We start from the raw sequence: 16,322 nt of genomic DNA, 5'->3' as shown, positions 1-16,322 counted from the left end.
AAATGAGTGGAATTCTTTGAGTTTAACACTAAGTCCCCATCATTTTATCTTCCAGGGACATTGGTGGTCTCTTAATTGATGGCTGCTCCTTTTCTTTTCTTTTTTTTTTTGGCCGCACCATGCGGCTAGTGGGATCTTAGTTCCCCGACCAGGGATCAAACCCAGGCCCTCAGCAGTGAGAGCATGGAGTCCTAACCACTGGACCACCAGGGAATTCCGGACACCTGCTCCTTAAAGAGTTCTTATGTGAAGGAAAGAAGGGGGAGAGGGGTGCCTGAAAGGCTATCCAAGGGTGATGCTCTGGCCAGAGGTCTACTACTGGTCCAACTTGTAGACGCGCTTTATTCATTCTGGAAAATATCTTAAGACATTTTGAGCTGACAATTCATAACTGGAGATTCTATATTAAAATGCAGATTTCCCATTTCTCTGGAAGAATGTTAAGATGTGAAAACAGTTAAGTCCACGTTCCTGTGGACATTCCATGGGCTGAAACCCTTGAGAATAGGGCGAGTGTCCTGGGGTTCATCAAAAGTCTCCCCAACCCAGAGCCTCAGGGCTAGCTGCCTTCATTACCATGTTCAGTGTGGAGCTTCTTTCTACCCATGCTTCTCTAAGATACAACAGGAAAGAACAAAGAGTAAAGGCCGTGTTTCAAGAAAAATGAGAGTACACCCATTTCCTTGTGGAAACAGAGTTCTTAAAGGTTTTAATATGCAACCAAACTGTCTGGATAGAAAGAATTCAATTTAAGTCACCCTTGCTTTTGTTACACTCAGCCAGCATCCCTCATTTGTAACACCTCTCTGAATCCACATAGGCATGGGATGAGCAACTACCAGAAGAAATAATATAGTAGCCAACATTTTTGTAGCACTTACTGTTTCAGGCGCTGTCCTAAACCCTTTATGTATGGTGGTTCATTTATCCTCACAAGAACCTGAGGTAGGTCCTATCATTATGGTCGTGTTACCGGTAAGGAAACCAAGCCACGGAGGGATTGGGTACCTTGCCTAAAGCCACAGGGCTAGTGAGTGGCAGAGCTGGGAAATAACGAGGCCAGCATCCTCATGCTGCTCTCAGCATCAAGGCTCCAATGTGCAACACGACCGTTCAACGGGTGGACCTTTAAGAAGTGGGACTGCTCTGGGGAGAGAATATGCTTGTTTCCCTTATATGTTCCTCTAATATTTGAGCCTTAAGTAATGTGAATATCTGGTTTTGATAGAAAAATGTTTCAATTAAAATTCTTGAGAAAGAAAAAAACTGTTGTAGGAAGTTGTGATTCATCTCAGAGGCATTTGAACAGAACTCTGAAGGATTTCTGGCCACCTCTGCCCACTTCTAGGAACGACCTCCAGCTGGCCTTTGGGGAACACTTTTCTCATTTTTTGGGTCCCTAACAGCAAGAATCCCAATGGGTTACTCAGTTACAAATTAAAACTTGCTCCACTGGGATGAAACGCCACGCAGCTCTCTTTGACTCTGTGATGCTCACCAGGTAGGGCCAGACAGGTGTGGCCCCGATGGGAGCGCCCCTGGGTCCCAGGGGGCCCCTGTACCCTCTCCCACCTGGGGCTGACCTGTGCTCTTGTCCAGGAAGTCTATGGACTCCTCACTCGCGCTGAAGTGGCTGGACGTGGCCTTCTTCTCGGCGTCCTGCTCCACGTCGGAGCCTGTGTGCACGGAGGAGTTGGTGCTCATGGGGGAGCGTGGCATGTCCGACAAGGAGATCCTGCGGCCTGTGCCCCCGCTCAGCATCGGCTTGCTCATCAGGATCTTGGGCGACGCCGTCATGTCAAAGTTGAGCTTGACCTTCTCCTGCTTGTCTATCTTGGCAGCACCAGCGCTGGGGTTGGAGGGGTCGAGCAGCATTTGGTACTGGCTGTTGGGCGTGTAAGGCGTCCTGAATGGAGAGTAATTAAAGACCCCAAACTTCCGGCGGATGTTCTCCACGTAAACCTCCATCTCTTGCATTGCACTGTTGAAGATGCTTTTGGTCTTTTTCACAGAAAAAGGAATCTCTTTAGACATGAGGTAGCAATTATTTATTGGAACCCAGGCCCTGGGAGTGCAAAAGAGAAAGGGAGTTTAAGTCAACTGTGGTCATTTCCAAGATTCTTAAGTTTTTTACAAATTTATTGTGCAAGAACACTTAACATGAGTTCTACCCTCTGAAGAAACGTTTAAGTGAATCACACATAACTGCCGTATCAACTGAAAAACAAAGCACAACCTACAAGTTGAGAATTATTTATTTGGCGGACAAAACCGAGGACTTGGACTTCCCTGGTGGCGCAGTGGTTAAGCGCCGCAACTATTGAGCCTGTGCTCTAGAGCCCGGGAGCCGTAACTACTGAAGCCTGCGCACCTAGAGCCCGTGTTCCACAACAGAGAAGCCACTGCAATGAGAAGCCCACACACCGCAACGAAGAGCAGCCCCTGCTCACCGCAACTAGAGAAAGCCTGCATGCAGCAACAAAGACCCAACGCAGCCAAAGATAATAATTTTTTTTTTTTTTTTTTTAAAAAAAGGACTTAAGCCTGGACGAAGCCTCTCAGATCACGCTGAGGGACTGCTCCCAAGAGGTCAGGGAGGAGCCAGTATATACAGGAGATTTTGCAACAAAGACCAGGTAGTGGGAACTTCAAAGATTATTGTTAATTAAAGAAAACCAAGCATCTCAAGTGAAAGAATTTAGCATTTTTTTCCATGTGTGGGAAGATGTAAGCATCAGGGCTCACTGACATCACTCCTTTGATATGCACTTTAGCTATCAAGGACAGGATCCTGTGCTTTCCCATCCCAAGTGTCCTCAGGGTGCACCGCTTAGGGTGGCTACAGTGGCTGAGGGCGGGGCAGCGGGCTGCCTGTTTGTCTTCAGCCTGAGTTCCCTCAGGGCTCACCATCCAGGGCACTTTTACTGGCTTGATGGCTGCAACATCCTTTGTTTACTGAGAGGGCAGGCAACACTTTTTTCCAACAGCTGATTATAGGTATATGTTGGTACAGCAGCTCTCTAGAGCTTATTCATTTTGTTTAACTGAAACTTTACACCTGTTGATCAGTACTCCCCATTTCTCCCTGCCCCCAGCCCCTGGCAACCACCGTTCCACTCTTTGATTGTATGAATTTGACTATTTTAGATAGCTCGTACAAAGGGAGTCATGTGGTATCTGTGTTTCTGGGACTGGCGTATTACCCCACTTAGCCTGAAGTCCTCCAGGTTCGGCCATGAGGCCACATACTTCTTAAGGCTGAACATTATTCCACTGTATGTACAGACCACATTTTCTCTATCCATTCATCTCTCTCGATGGTCATTTAGGTTGTTTCCAGAATTGTTTTTTTTTCCTTAATGCAAACCAAATTAGCCTAGTGGATTTTCCAAGATTCTTAAATACATATTCCTTTTTTTTCAAATGACTTGGTTTGAGTGGTTAGTTAACGACCCACTCAACAGGCACGTTCTGTCACAAGGACCACATGTGAACACGAAACTTAGCTACGACATTAAAAGGCTCGATAGCTTAGTCATTTTAATCCATTAAAACAGTAATAAATCCCCTTTGGCTCTGGGCTGGTAGCGAGTAAGAAAACAGTCTGCATCCTAGACTACACCTCTGAAAAGAGAATTATCCCCCAAATCTCATTCTCCTGCACTCAGACATAAAGCACCTTCTTTTCTCTTTTAAAACCGCCCCTGGAAGTGGTAGCAAAGGTTCCACAGAAAAAATAAAACTTGCTGATGACGACGGTGATGAAAACGATGATGGTGACGACTTTGATGATGACGAAGCTGAAGAAAAAGCTCCAGTAAAGAAACCTGTACGGATACTCCAGCCAAAAATGCACAAAAATCAAACCAGAATGGAAAAGCCTCAAAACCATCAACACCAAAATCAAAAGGTCAAGAATCCTTCAAAAAACAGAAAAAAAAAACCTCCTAAAACACCGAAAAGGACCTAGCTCTGTAGAAGACATTAACGCAAAAATGCAAGCAAGTATAGAAAAAGGTGGTTCCCTTCCCAAAGTGGAAGCCAAATTCATCAATTATGTGAATAACTGTTTCCGATGACTGACCAGGAGGCTATTCAACATCTCTGGCAGTGGAGGAAGTCTCTTTAAGAAAATAGTTTAAACCGTTCGTTAAACTTTTCTGTCTTAGTTCATTTCTGTAACAGTTGATATCTGGCTGTCCTTTTTACAACGCAGAGTGAGAACTTTCCCTACCGTGTCCAATAAATGTTGTCCAGGTTCCATTACCAAGAATGTGTTGTCCAAAATGCCTGTTTAGTTTTTAAAGATGGAACTCCACCCTTTGCTTGGTTTTAAGTATGTATGGAATGTTATGATAGAACATAGTAGTAGTAGTGGTCAGACAAATGGAAATGGTGAGGAGACAAAAATATACATGTGAAATAAACTCAGCATTTTAACACAGTAAAAAAAGCTTTTTTTTTTAAGCTCTGCAGGCATTTGATAAAATATTTTCTACATTTGTATATAATAGTGTCTGTGAAATAAAACTGAAAAAAAAACAAAAAAAAGGCAAAATCTTTTAAAGGACAAAAAGCCCATGATAAGACTCTTCAGAACATGCCTTGATTTGTGCAAAAGCCTCCAGGGGCTCGCTCTCTCTAACATTTATTAACTTGACAATGGGGGAATTCGCTGGCGATCCACGGGTTAGGACTCCCGGCTTTCACTGCCAAGGGCCCAGGTTCAATCCCCGGCTGGGGAACTAAGATCCCATAAGCCACACAGAGCGGCCAAAAAAAAACATGACAATGAACATGCAGCGGTCTGTGCTATTTCTTATTCTGCTGCCCTGCCTTATTTTGCTTACCCCTGGTCCAGGCTTATGTTTTGGCTCTGCAACCTCGAAGCGAGCTCCCCGAGAAGGGACAGCACATCACAACCCTTGCAGTCTCCCCTGAGTCCGTGTCCTGTTTCTGGGTCAGACCCAGAGCAGGCTGTCGACAACCCTGCCCCATTCTGCTTTAAAAACATCCTGGGAAGGAAGGGACGTCCATCCTTTTAGAAGTGGCTTCCACTACAGCTGTCAGGGACTCCCTGCCCAAGGCCAACTGAAACCTCCCTACAACTCCTACCTACTGTCCCTCCACCACCGGGATATCCTTAACGACTCCCCCAATGTGCACCCTGCACCCAAAATGAGCCCGACAGGTCCCCTCCAAGGGGACAGGAGACACCACGGAGGGAGGATTAAGGAAATCTCGTGGGGCATCAGACTTGGGCAGCTGTCTATTTTACAAATGTAGGGGGACCGGCTTCCAGGACAGCTCCCACCCAGAACCAACCTACACCTGCAAGTTCAAGGGAAACAGCCTCTGGAAACAGGGCCGGTGAAGCTCATGGCCCCTAAGCCACCTTCAATGGCTGTCAGGCAGGCAGGATTAAGAGGTCCATGCAGAGTGGGCACAGCTGGAGCAGAATCCACGACTCTTAAGGCTCTGGGAATATTTGGTGCTTGGGGGACAGCAATGCTCGCCCCCCGCCATGGATATCCTAAGTATTATCCACACTGAGTTACACTATAGAATAATCCCGAATCATCGAGATGGTTCACTAACACTTGCCATGCTCTAATGAAGACGCAGGAAGATGTACAACCTGCTATATCTCTTGCTCTTCAAATAAAAGCCAGACTTCTGACCAAAGCCACCCTGGTGACCCAGACCCAGCCCAGCCCTCTGATCCCACCTCTTACCCACCTTCTCCTCCCTTATCCTGTTCAAACCACACTGTGTTCCTGGATTTCCCTGAGCAATTAACTCAGCCTTGGCCTGCCCTTTCCCTACCTGACTTCCTGCTCTCTCTGGTCCCTCTACCCAGATCTTCACCCAGTCCCGCCACTACCTCCTGACCTGAGATCATACTGTCTATTCCCCACTTGTATGTCATCTGCCTTCCCCACTTGCGACGGGCAGTGTCTGCCTGCTCGCTCCTGTATCCCAGCATCTAGTACTCAGCGTGGCACACGGCAGGCACCAAAGACATGTTCCTTTGAATGAATGAATAAAGGAATTTTAGAAAAACTTCCCCCAAAATGGTCAAAATCAAAGTATAATACTTCCTATCAAACCTAGAACCATCTCAGCTGATTTCCATTTTGTCTCCTATCAATGGATTGCCGGGATTCCTGGTAAATGATTTCAGATTACTTTGATATTCTTTTTTTTTTTTGGCAAGATGACAAGCAAAATTTAACAAAGAGCAATATTTCAAATTCTGGTGTTGTTTAAAATGAGGAAGTGTATTTTCTGTACATTCTGTGGGTGGGTATAATTTTCAAACTATATCTGTTAAATATTCTCCCCTACACACAGACTGCTTGGTAGGGTTTCGGGAGGGTTTTTGCCTCATTTACTCACAATGTAACTCTTGCTAAAAGAGAACCAAGAAATTACCCGCCGCTCATCTCTGTCTACCTGTTGTTCTGAAGCACGCAGGGGGCTGCGCTCCACAGAGAAGTGCTATTAGCTGGAATAATTCACGTCGCTGAGAGAGGGAGAGGGGAGGGCACGAAGGCTGGCAGGGAGGACTCACACCTGTCAAAACAGCAAGCCCTTATAATTTCCCATTTTAGCTCCACAGAAAAGGGACTACCCAGCACAACGATGGGAGATTCATTTTACCGGCAATCTGGGGAAATGCTTCTGATCCCTGAAAGCATTATTTTGAAAAGCAATTTGTGCGGTGATTTAATTTACCGCGGAAAAACCCAGAAAAGAACAGCAGCACTTAAAAGAGCCGTGGAACCTATGCCGACGCCGGCTGCGTCCACAAAACCACGAAAGCAAGATTCTTTTCCAACACACCTGAGAACACTGAAGCCTGTGTGTGATCAGGCTCATTAACACAGCCCAGGACAGGATTTTTAAAGTACATCACTGGCTGGTATCAAGACAATAAAATAATAGCCGTACCCACCGCCCCTTCTTGTATTCACTGACAGGATCAAAGGTTCAGTCACAGCTACGCGTTTGAAGCCTGTGTTTAACTCCCACCTGTCGTGTTGTCCAAAGAAACGGGCATCAACCTGCCCATCTTTATCCCTCAGAGCTTTCGCAGGCCAGAATGGAAACCCCTTCAGTTTTGCCCAAACCAAAGGATGTGGATTGCTCTAGGAAAAGAAAAACAAAAGCCAGAGTTTGTATGTATTCGACAGCAAGATGCACACATAAAAGCTCGGTGGGTGAGGTGAAGCTAAGGCAGAGTTGATACAGGCCACAGAATGAAAGCAAACAACTTCCAGCAGGGTCTCCCCAAGTGGCAGTCACTACACATGTGGCCATTCCCCGGGCAAGGCTGGGAATGGGGTTAAATGGGGAAACCCAAAAAGAAGCGAGCACTGACCAAAATGAGGCTTCAACTCTGGCTGTGCCGCCCTTGCCCTGGTGGGAGCAAACAAGAGACTGTACCTTTCCGGGCAACACAGGGACAGTTATACCTACACCCTCTGTTAAGCTGGAGGGTTAAAGGCACCTTACATCCAGCATATAATAAGGGACGGCATTAGCTAACTTTATTCTTTACCGAGAGCTACTCAGGGCCTTAACGATTCAGATGTCCATCTCGAAATGCAGGAAAAGACAAACTATGTTTGCATTCTCAACTCTACTTGCCCAATCTTGCGGCCCAATACCCTCCCCCCGCACCCCCATCCTCCCAGCTCGCCCCAACGACACACTTCTCTACAGAACAGCAGTTTGGAAAATACAGATCCATGGGGACAACTGGGGTGACTTTCTCTCCCCACCCCAATCCCAGCCTCAAGAACCACGGTTTGGAGAGACCATGGAGTTAACCCTGGGAGGGATTTCCAAACCTCTTAAAATAGACCCAACATGATTTGTAAGTAACACACTCATTTAACACGACTCGGCTCATCACCTGCACGACTTTGGCATGTCTCTCCTCTCTGATGAGCTTCTTTGCACTCTGCAACCTGCAGTTTTCGAGGGCTAATAAACCCAGCAAATTGTGACGCTACCTCTGGCACATGACCTTTCAGCCAAAGAGGTTTATCCCACCTGGATTACTCCCATTCTGCCATAACTTACTTTTCAGTAAGAAAATTATTTTAAAACTTTATCCGAAGTTTCATCCAATAAGCCACCTGCAGAAAGCTGTCCTGGGTCACCCAAGGCATAGAGTTCAGAAAACAAAGAAAGGAAAGGAAATCCAACTTACACAAGGCTCACAAAACCAGTTATCTCGTTTTTGGCAAGCAGCTAGATAACACTCTGGACAAACTTCGATTTCATTCATCTGTAAAGCAAAAATGTGTTAGAATGTGTCATTCCCAGGGGTCTTATATCTGCAGGCCCTCAAGAAATGCATGATGATATTGGCAGGTAAGATTAGCTAACCTAAGTCCCACAGTGGGGAACACCCTGGACATCAGTCCAACTATTTCTCACCAGCCCCGACTCGCCCACCTAGCCCCAGCCGCCATCCTCTCTCGCTGGACCATGTCTCCCAGCTTCCTAAGCTTGGTCCATTCCCCACACAGACAGAGCAGCCAGAGCCACCTTCTACAAACACAGGTCCCATCTGGTCCCTCTCCTTAGACCAGTGGTTCTCTACTGGGACAGTTTAACCCTTCCAGGGACACTTGGCATAACTGGAGATATTTTCGGTCATCGGTCATCACAACTGGGGGTGGACAGTTGAGACTGGAGTCTATGATGGTACAAGGACAGCTCCTGCAACAAAGATGTCTCTGGCCTCAAATGTCAGTAGTGCCAAGGTTGAGAAACTAACAATGAAATCTAAACACCTGGTCAGGGTTTCCCCGGTGGCGCAGTGGTTGCAAATCCGCCTGCCAATGCAGGGGACGTGGGTTCAAGCCCTGGTCCAGGAGGATCCCACATGCCATGGAGCAACTAAGCCCGTGTACCACCACTGCTGAGCCTGCACTCTAGAGCCCACAAGCCACAACTACTGAGCCTGAGTGCCACAACTACTGAAGCCCGCACGCCTAGAGCCCGTGCTCCGCAACAAGGGAAGCCACAGCAATGAGAAGCCCACGCGCCGCAAGGAAGAGTAGCCCCCGCTCGCCGCAACTAGAGAAAGCCCACGCGCAGCAACGAAGACCCAATGCAGTCAAAAATAAATAAATTTAGATAAATAAATAAGCACCTGGTCAGTTCCTTCAAGGCCATGCATGGTCTGGCCTCAGTCTACCTGTCTGAGCTCCCCAATCCCTTCCCTCGACTCTGGCCTCTGCTTGCCATGCTCAGTTCTATATATCTCTAATCACACCATCCACAGCAATTAATTAATACCACGTTTACTCTATTTTATTTCCACGGATAACTGAAAATTCTGTAACTGACCGTCCTCTCTCCTGAGAAAGTGCATTCCCCCCAGAGAATCGTCATGACTTAGAACTAAGGGCCCTGGAAGCTCACTTCTTGGATCTAAATTCAGACTCCACTACATCCTAGCTCTAGAACTTTAGGAAAAGTTGCTTATACTGTCTGAGCGTCCATTTCCTCACCTCATAGAATGGGGATGAAAGCAGTACCTACCAAACAGAATAATTATAAAAATTAGATGAGATAAATGTAAAGCACTTCAAGTGACAAGGTGCCAGACACATAGCAGGTGCTCAACTAATGATTATTAATTAATAATTTTATAGTAATTACTAATTATAATGGACTGACCAATTGAGGGCAATGAATAAATGAGTAAATGAATGAATGAGTGAACGGTGGACCATATTTCTTCCTTCTACCCACTCTCCTTCTGGGCTATTCCAAAGGTACTGGGTAGAACAAAGCGGCAACATCAAGTCCAGGACGGCCCTGGCATTGGAGCCCACAAAGCAGCACTGTGTTGCCAACAGGTAGGTTCAGAATTGCCAGACAAAGAGCGTCTGGGTTCAATAAATTCTACATTATGACCACCCACCAATTAAAAGTCTAGGCTTCAGCACCTACATCAATCCTCAAGGGGGAAACAACTGAACAACTCGCCCAGAGACAACTCCAAGTCGCCAACAAGCATATCAAAAAACAGTCCATCACCACTTGCATCAAAGAAATCAAAATCACAATCACAGTGAGATGCCACTGTTTTTTACTGATCACACTGGGGCAAAAACATATATACAAACAGTTTTCAAATTGGAACTTCCAGCATTGCCAACGACACAGAAAAAACACTACATTTGTTCATACCAGTTCACTGTATAAGTAACACTGTAGCATTTCCAGAAAACAATCAAGAGATATCTACCCAAAGCCATGTTGATAGCCTCAGACCTAGTAGTTGCATTTCTAACAATTATACTAAGGAAATAAATCATCAGAACAGCCATGATAAATTCTATTCTTCCTCAATGTTTAATTACCTAGGAAAACACTCAGAGTGAAAAATGTACATTATAAAACTCTCTCTATACAAATATATAGACATGGACATATCCTAAGATATCCAAGTGTTTTCTTTACAAATGAACGGATGGATAGATGAGAGTGCAGACAGGCTGAAGGCCATTACATCTCAGTTTTTTGTGCTCACAACAGGGATCTAACAAAGAAAGGCTCCCCTGTACCATTTCTGCCATCAGCCTGTCCTGCAACCACTAGAGCCTCAGGGCACCCAGCCCAGGAGCTTCATTTCATCCACACCATCAAAACTAGGGGGTATTTTTCCAGGACACCTGGGCCACTCTCAGAGAAACTCAGGACCTTTCCTGCAAATAATGTCAAAAGCCAAATACCTTCTGCAAGAAGACTGAAAGGGACGTGAGGGGATGCCACAGATTGTGGGGCAAAGCAATCATAAACTCTATTTGACCCTGAAAACTCAGGATGTGCAGTGCTGGACCACGACTCAAGGCTGAAAACTCCCATCTCTCTTAGATCTAAGATTAGGGTGTTGATTTATAACATATTATGACATATCTGTTGCTTTTACTTTCCTTGAAGAGAGGGGCGCTATCTCTACCTCAACAAATTCCAAAATTACCAGAGCTACCCACTGGGAGATTCCGCAAATGGAAACTTCAATCACCCCACGCCTTCATTCTAGGTACACTTAAAAGGGGACAGCAGGAAACACATACCTCATGCTCACAGATTTTGATGACTACTTTCGCTATTTGCGTCAATTTGTGATTTCCTGAGGGAATAAGAAAATAGGATTAATTCAAATGGAAACACAGAAATACCCAGCCTTGGGATTATACCTCCACTTACAACATTTTAACTTGCTTTCTTCCAGGATTAACCTTTTAAAGGTTAAAAACCATACATTTCTGGCTTCTAACATCAGTTCAGATTAGGTGACTTTTCCCATGAACCAATCTTTGGTGCTTAGATGTCATCTTCTCTGAAACATAACGATTTGTGTTGGTTTCCGACAGCTCATGAATTAATATTTGAAAGATGCTTTTATATTCTCAAGGCTCAAATTAGTGAAAAGGAGCCTTCTTCTGCCCATTGTCCCAGACGCCAACCCAAGAATAGTACAGGAGAAAGAAGACATTTAATTGAGTAACTCTACTGTTCCTGGTGCTCTGAAATACATTTTCTTGTTAACTCTTCAAAAAGCCTTATTAGGAAGCAGGCATGAATGTTCTCATTTCACCAAAGAGTAAACCAAGGCTCAGGAGTCATCACTTATATGAGATCATTTAGCTAACGAGTTGAGGATATGGCCCCAGGTCTAACTCTTAACCCTGAACCTTTACACGAAACCAGAGAACAAGATGGCCAAAAAGCCGTGTTTTCTTAGAACCTTATGACAATTTTTATGTAAATTTGGTGGCAAAAAGATTTCATACGCACACACACAAATACCTAGATTTCTGGCCTGTCTTGAAAACTCAGAAGAGCTAAGAACTCTGTATCCAATAAACCACTGGAGTGTCCAGGGGAGATACCCCTCCAGACCAGGCAGGAGTTCCCTTTCTCCGCAGTCACTCGCTCTCCCCATGGCCAGTGGTCACCCTGGCTTATGTTATTTTTCTGCTACCTGAGCTCATTCTTGTTTATACGATCTTACTGCCCTTTCTATATATTTGAGTTTATAACCTTTACACAAATTCTCAATGTCCAGGGTACCTCTCTTTCTCTCCTCCCTGCACCCCAACCCTGCTACTGAGTTAATAATGCAAAACATGTACTTTAAGCAGATAGCCATCCATTCACATATCTTTGCTCAAACATCAGCTAACAACAGTCTACGCTAGGCCCAAGGGTATACAGGAAACAAGTCTGGCATCTGCCCTTAAAGGGCTTACATCCTGGTGGGCAACTCAAATGAAAAAAAAGCACCATCCAGAAAGTGTGATAAAATACTGCCACGGGGAAGTACAGGTACTGTGAGAGCCCTTAACAAGAGTACATAGTATGGTCTGGGTCATGAAGGAAGGCTCCTCAGAGGACTGAGAGGCTGAGACTGAAGGATAAGGAAAACTCATCAAAGCAAAGAGGGGAAGAGTGTTCCAGCAGGGGACAGGAAGAAGATAACAGGGCAGGACCCTGAAAGATCTACCTGGCCAGAAGGTAGACAGAGAGGATTGTGGGAGAGGGTAGGACAATGGGAAAGGTGCCCATCGAGGAGATTTTAATGGGAGCTCTCCTCCATTCTGTCCAGAAGGCTTAACCCACAAAAATGCAACTGACAAAACTTTAACCAGAATATAAAGAACTCCTAAAACTCAGTAATAAAAAACAAACAACCCGATTTTTGAAATGAGCAAAAGATCTGAATAGATGTTTCACCAACAAATAATATACAAATGACTAATAAGCACATGAAAAGATACTCAATACCATTAGTCATTAGAGACAGGCAAAACCACCATGACATAATATTTCATGCCTTCAAGAATAGGCAAAATTAAAAACAGATAATACCAAATGTTGACAATGATGTGGAGCAACAAAGATTCTCATATACTCTGCTAGAAGGAATGTAAAATAATACAACCAATTTTGCAAAACAGTTTGGTAAAATGTCTTATAAATTTAAATATAAACCTACTCAATGATCTAGCAATACCAGTCTTGGGTATTTATCCAAGAGAAATGAAAGCATGTGTCCATACAAAGACTTGTATAAGAATGTTCACAGTGGCTTTATTCACAACAGCCAAAAACTGAAAACAATCCAAATATCCATCAACATCAACAAAGGGAATGGATGAATAAATTGTATGTTGATACAATATTGTTACCGGACTTCCCTGGTGGCGCAGTGGTTAAGAATCCGCCTGCCAATGCAGGAGACACGGGTTTGAGCCCTGGTCCGGGAAGATCCCACATGCCGCGGAGCAACTAAGCCCGTGCGCCACAACTACTGAGCCTGCGCTCTAGAGACCGCGAGCCACAACTACTGAGCCCGCATGCCACAACTACTGAAGGCCACGCGCCTAGAGTCCGTGCTCCACAACCAGAGAAGCCGCCGCAATGAGAAGCCCGCGCACCGCAACGAAAAGTAGCCCCCGCTCGCCACAACTACAGAAAGCCCGTGCGCAGCAACAGACATAGCGCAGCCAAAAATAAATAAATAAAATAATTTATAAAAACTATATATATATTGATACCACTCAGTGATAAAAAGAAACAAACCACTGATAGACACAACATGAATGAATCCCCAAAATATTACACTGTGTCATCGTAGCCAGGCATAAAAGAGGGCACTCTGGCTCCAATGGTATGAAATTCTAGAACATGTAAAACTAATCTCTAGTTACAGAAAACAGAATAGTTCCTTTTCAGGAGGGTGGATTTACTGGAGGGGCAATTGGGAATATAATGGGGTGACAGAAATGTTCTAAGATCTTATTTGGGGTTGTAGTTACAGAGGTGGTTACACATTTGTCAAATTCATGGAATGTACCTGTAAAATCTGTGCTTTTTATTTTATGTAATTATTCCTCCATTAAAATAAGGTTTTTTTTTTAAAGGACAGGTAAAAGCATCATATAGTCACAAGCCACTGTGGACATCAGCTCATACCTTAAAATGCATGTAGTCACTGCCCCCTGTTCACACACGTCAGCAATCTATACACCAGTATTCTCAGCTATTGGCCCTGATACATGAAAAAAGAGCCTGATATTTTATGAAGGGCAGGAGAACGGGCAACACACACAGCATACTCTCACTCTTAAGAGTCATCTAATCCACTCACCCCCATTATAAATGATGCAGTTGTGCAAAATCCATTTTGCATCAGCCAGGAAGGCTTCTGTGCAGCCATACATTTTCTTCTTAGCGTTCTGGGAAGAAAAGCCACAGAAAATAATAACCAGTGAGTCTCTATAAGCCACAACCAGTAACACCTGCGTCCCCACATAATTTTCTTCGCAGTCATTTGCCAAATTAATTAATGCTTCTACTCATTTCCCAAGATGCTATTATAGTTGAGATCTATAACTCTATAAAAATGCACTCACCGAATTCACCACACTAACTTGAATTTTCTCATCTTAGAGCACTGCCATTTATCAAGCAGCTTCTTCCACCAAACCAGGATATTTTACATATTTACACATTTATTATTAATTGTACAGCCTCACATAAGCCTCATAATTGAAAACTCAAGGAAGCAGTCACTATCCCCATTTTACAGACAGGGAAACTGAGGTATGGTAATGTTAAAGGAACTAATCAAAGTTCCAAAGCTAATAATTTAGGAAGCCAGGATTCCAACCTTGTCTTTTTGGAATTCCTTCTTTTGTTTAATACCGTAAGGGTGTGTGCAATTTTCCAAAGCAGGCTGGATTTACTGTTTTGGGGATCATCGATGCATACAATATAAAGTAATGTTTTCTCCTCACCCACGCTTTTCTTTAACCACATTTTGGTGCCGGCAATTTGAAAATCAGCACCAGGATGACATACACAACCTAAAATGTTACATGTGTAATTTTTCAGCATGGAATTTTAGTTTGAACCTTTAAAAACACTTTCAGGCATTAAAGAAATACTCTTATCAGTGAAATAAGTCAAGATCTAAGAAGCCACTTATTCACTGCTAACATGAAGGTCTCCCAGACACTTAATTTTCTCTTCTTCCTTCCTGCTGCTCTTATTAGCACCTCCAAAAGAAAGAGAAGGGTAAGGCTCAAATCAACCAAATCACTAATTCTTAGAAGCTGTGACTTTCTCATATAAAAAGCTAGAATCACCAGCAGAAGTATAATACTATTTGGAGCTAAGCAGTGGATTTCAACACCCACTGCAATCCTTGGGAAAATGTTACAGAAGTTAGGGGAATGAGAGTTCTTCCATCCAAATAAAAATGGCACAGAACCATCTAACTCGAGATGGGGCACGGGAAGTGAGGAGGATCTTTAATCATCTTGACAATTGGCTTTTTTGATGGAAGCCAACCTTTTCCAATGTACAAAGGTCCATGGGATGGAAGATGTATTCCGCATAGTCGGGATGCTGTTCCAACGGAACGGGCTTCTGGAATGCATCTGTCTATAAAAGAAAAGATACACAGACACAAACCCATCACTGCTATGGAAGACCAAGCATTAATACCAGCAATGTACTTTAAAACCGAGACAACTTTCCAGAAAATACAGTTCTAAAACTTTCTACAAAATAGGCCCTTGAGAAGCTCCAAACTGGTTCACCTTCAAATTCTGCCCGGTTATCCATAATCATGGGCCCAGCTGTGTTCCAGTTTTGTCATTTGTTTTGTTTTCAGTACAGACTCAAGTAACAGGTCCAGGCCTCTTCAATTAAGACGGACAAGAACACGCTATCATTACTTGAGACCTGAATTCTGAAGGAGGCTTATCTATACACTGAAAATGCCCATAATCAAAACTGACTGGGGGTGAAATCTGGCTACACCTAGAGATGACACACCAAATAAAGTTCCCCTAAAGTGCCAACAGATATCTTACACATGGGTGGAAATTTTAGTGAGGTTTTGCTCCTCCTTTGAGGGGCCAAATTACTTTCAAAACAGGGACTGTGTGGGGACTTCCCTGGCGGTCCAGTGGTTAAGACTCTGCGCTTCCAATGCAGTGGACACGCATTCGATCCCTGGTCAGGGAACTAAGATCCCACAGGCCACGTGTCACAGCAAAAAAAAAAAACCAGAAACAAAACAAAGCAGGGACTGTGTAAAGGTTTTGTATCTTGATCCACTTTCTTATGGAGTAATAAGAATCAGCTCAAAATGCAAGGCCTGGTTTGTTGATGGGTACTATTTGCTTATCAATAAAAAAAAATCTAAAAGATTTCATTAAACACCAAATTATGCTCAAGCAAGGCATCTGAACGGATTACCATTTGCAGTCATC

General features: G+C 44.1%; 1 protein-coding gene across 32 annotated transcripts in view; it reads right to left on the bottom strand.

The window, feature by feature from the left end:
• The window catches only part of ZMYND8 (zinc finger MYND-type containing 8), a 126,013-nt gene that overhangs the window by 56,128 nt on the left and 53,563 nt on the right, over positions 1-16,322 (bottom strand). For all 32 annotated transcript variants that reach the window (XR_003793128.1, XM_029220532.1, XM_029220546.1 and 29 more), the window contains 6 exons: positions 15,394-15,486; positions 14,189-14,276; positions 11,109-11,164; positions 8,222-8,299; positions 7,036-7,151; positions 1,584-2,065 (listed from right to left, as the gene is read on the bottom strand). Coding sequence is in view for 31 of the 32 variants with exons in the window: in XM_029220532.1 (XP_029076365.1) it covers positions 1,584-2,065; positions 7,036-7,151; positions 8,222-8,299; positions 11,109-11,164; positions 14,189-14,276; positions 15,394-15,486 (913 nt within the window). In the remaining variant the exon portion in view is untranslated. The remainder of the gene's footprint in view (positions 1-1,583; positions 2,066-7,035; positions 7,152-8,221; positions 8,300-11,108; positions 11,165-14,188; positions 14,277-15,393; positions 15,487-16,322) is intronic.

This window comes from Monodon monoceros, unplaced genomic scaffold (genome assembly GCF_005190385.1).
Source record: "Monodon monoceros isolate NGI ecotype Baffin Bay Population unplaced genomic scaffold, NGI_Narwhal_1 Super_Scaffold_13, whole genome shotgun sequence".
Taxonomy (NCBI): Eukaryota; Metazoa; Chordata; class Mammalia; order Artiodactyla; family Monodontidae; genus Monodon; species Monodon monoceros.
This window is presented reverse-complemented; position numbering and strand designations above follow the sequence as displayed.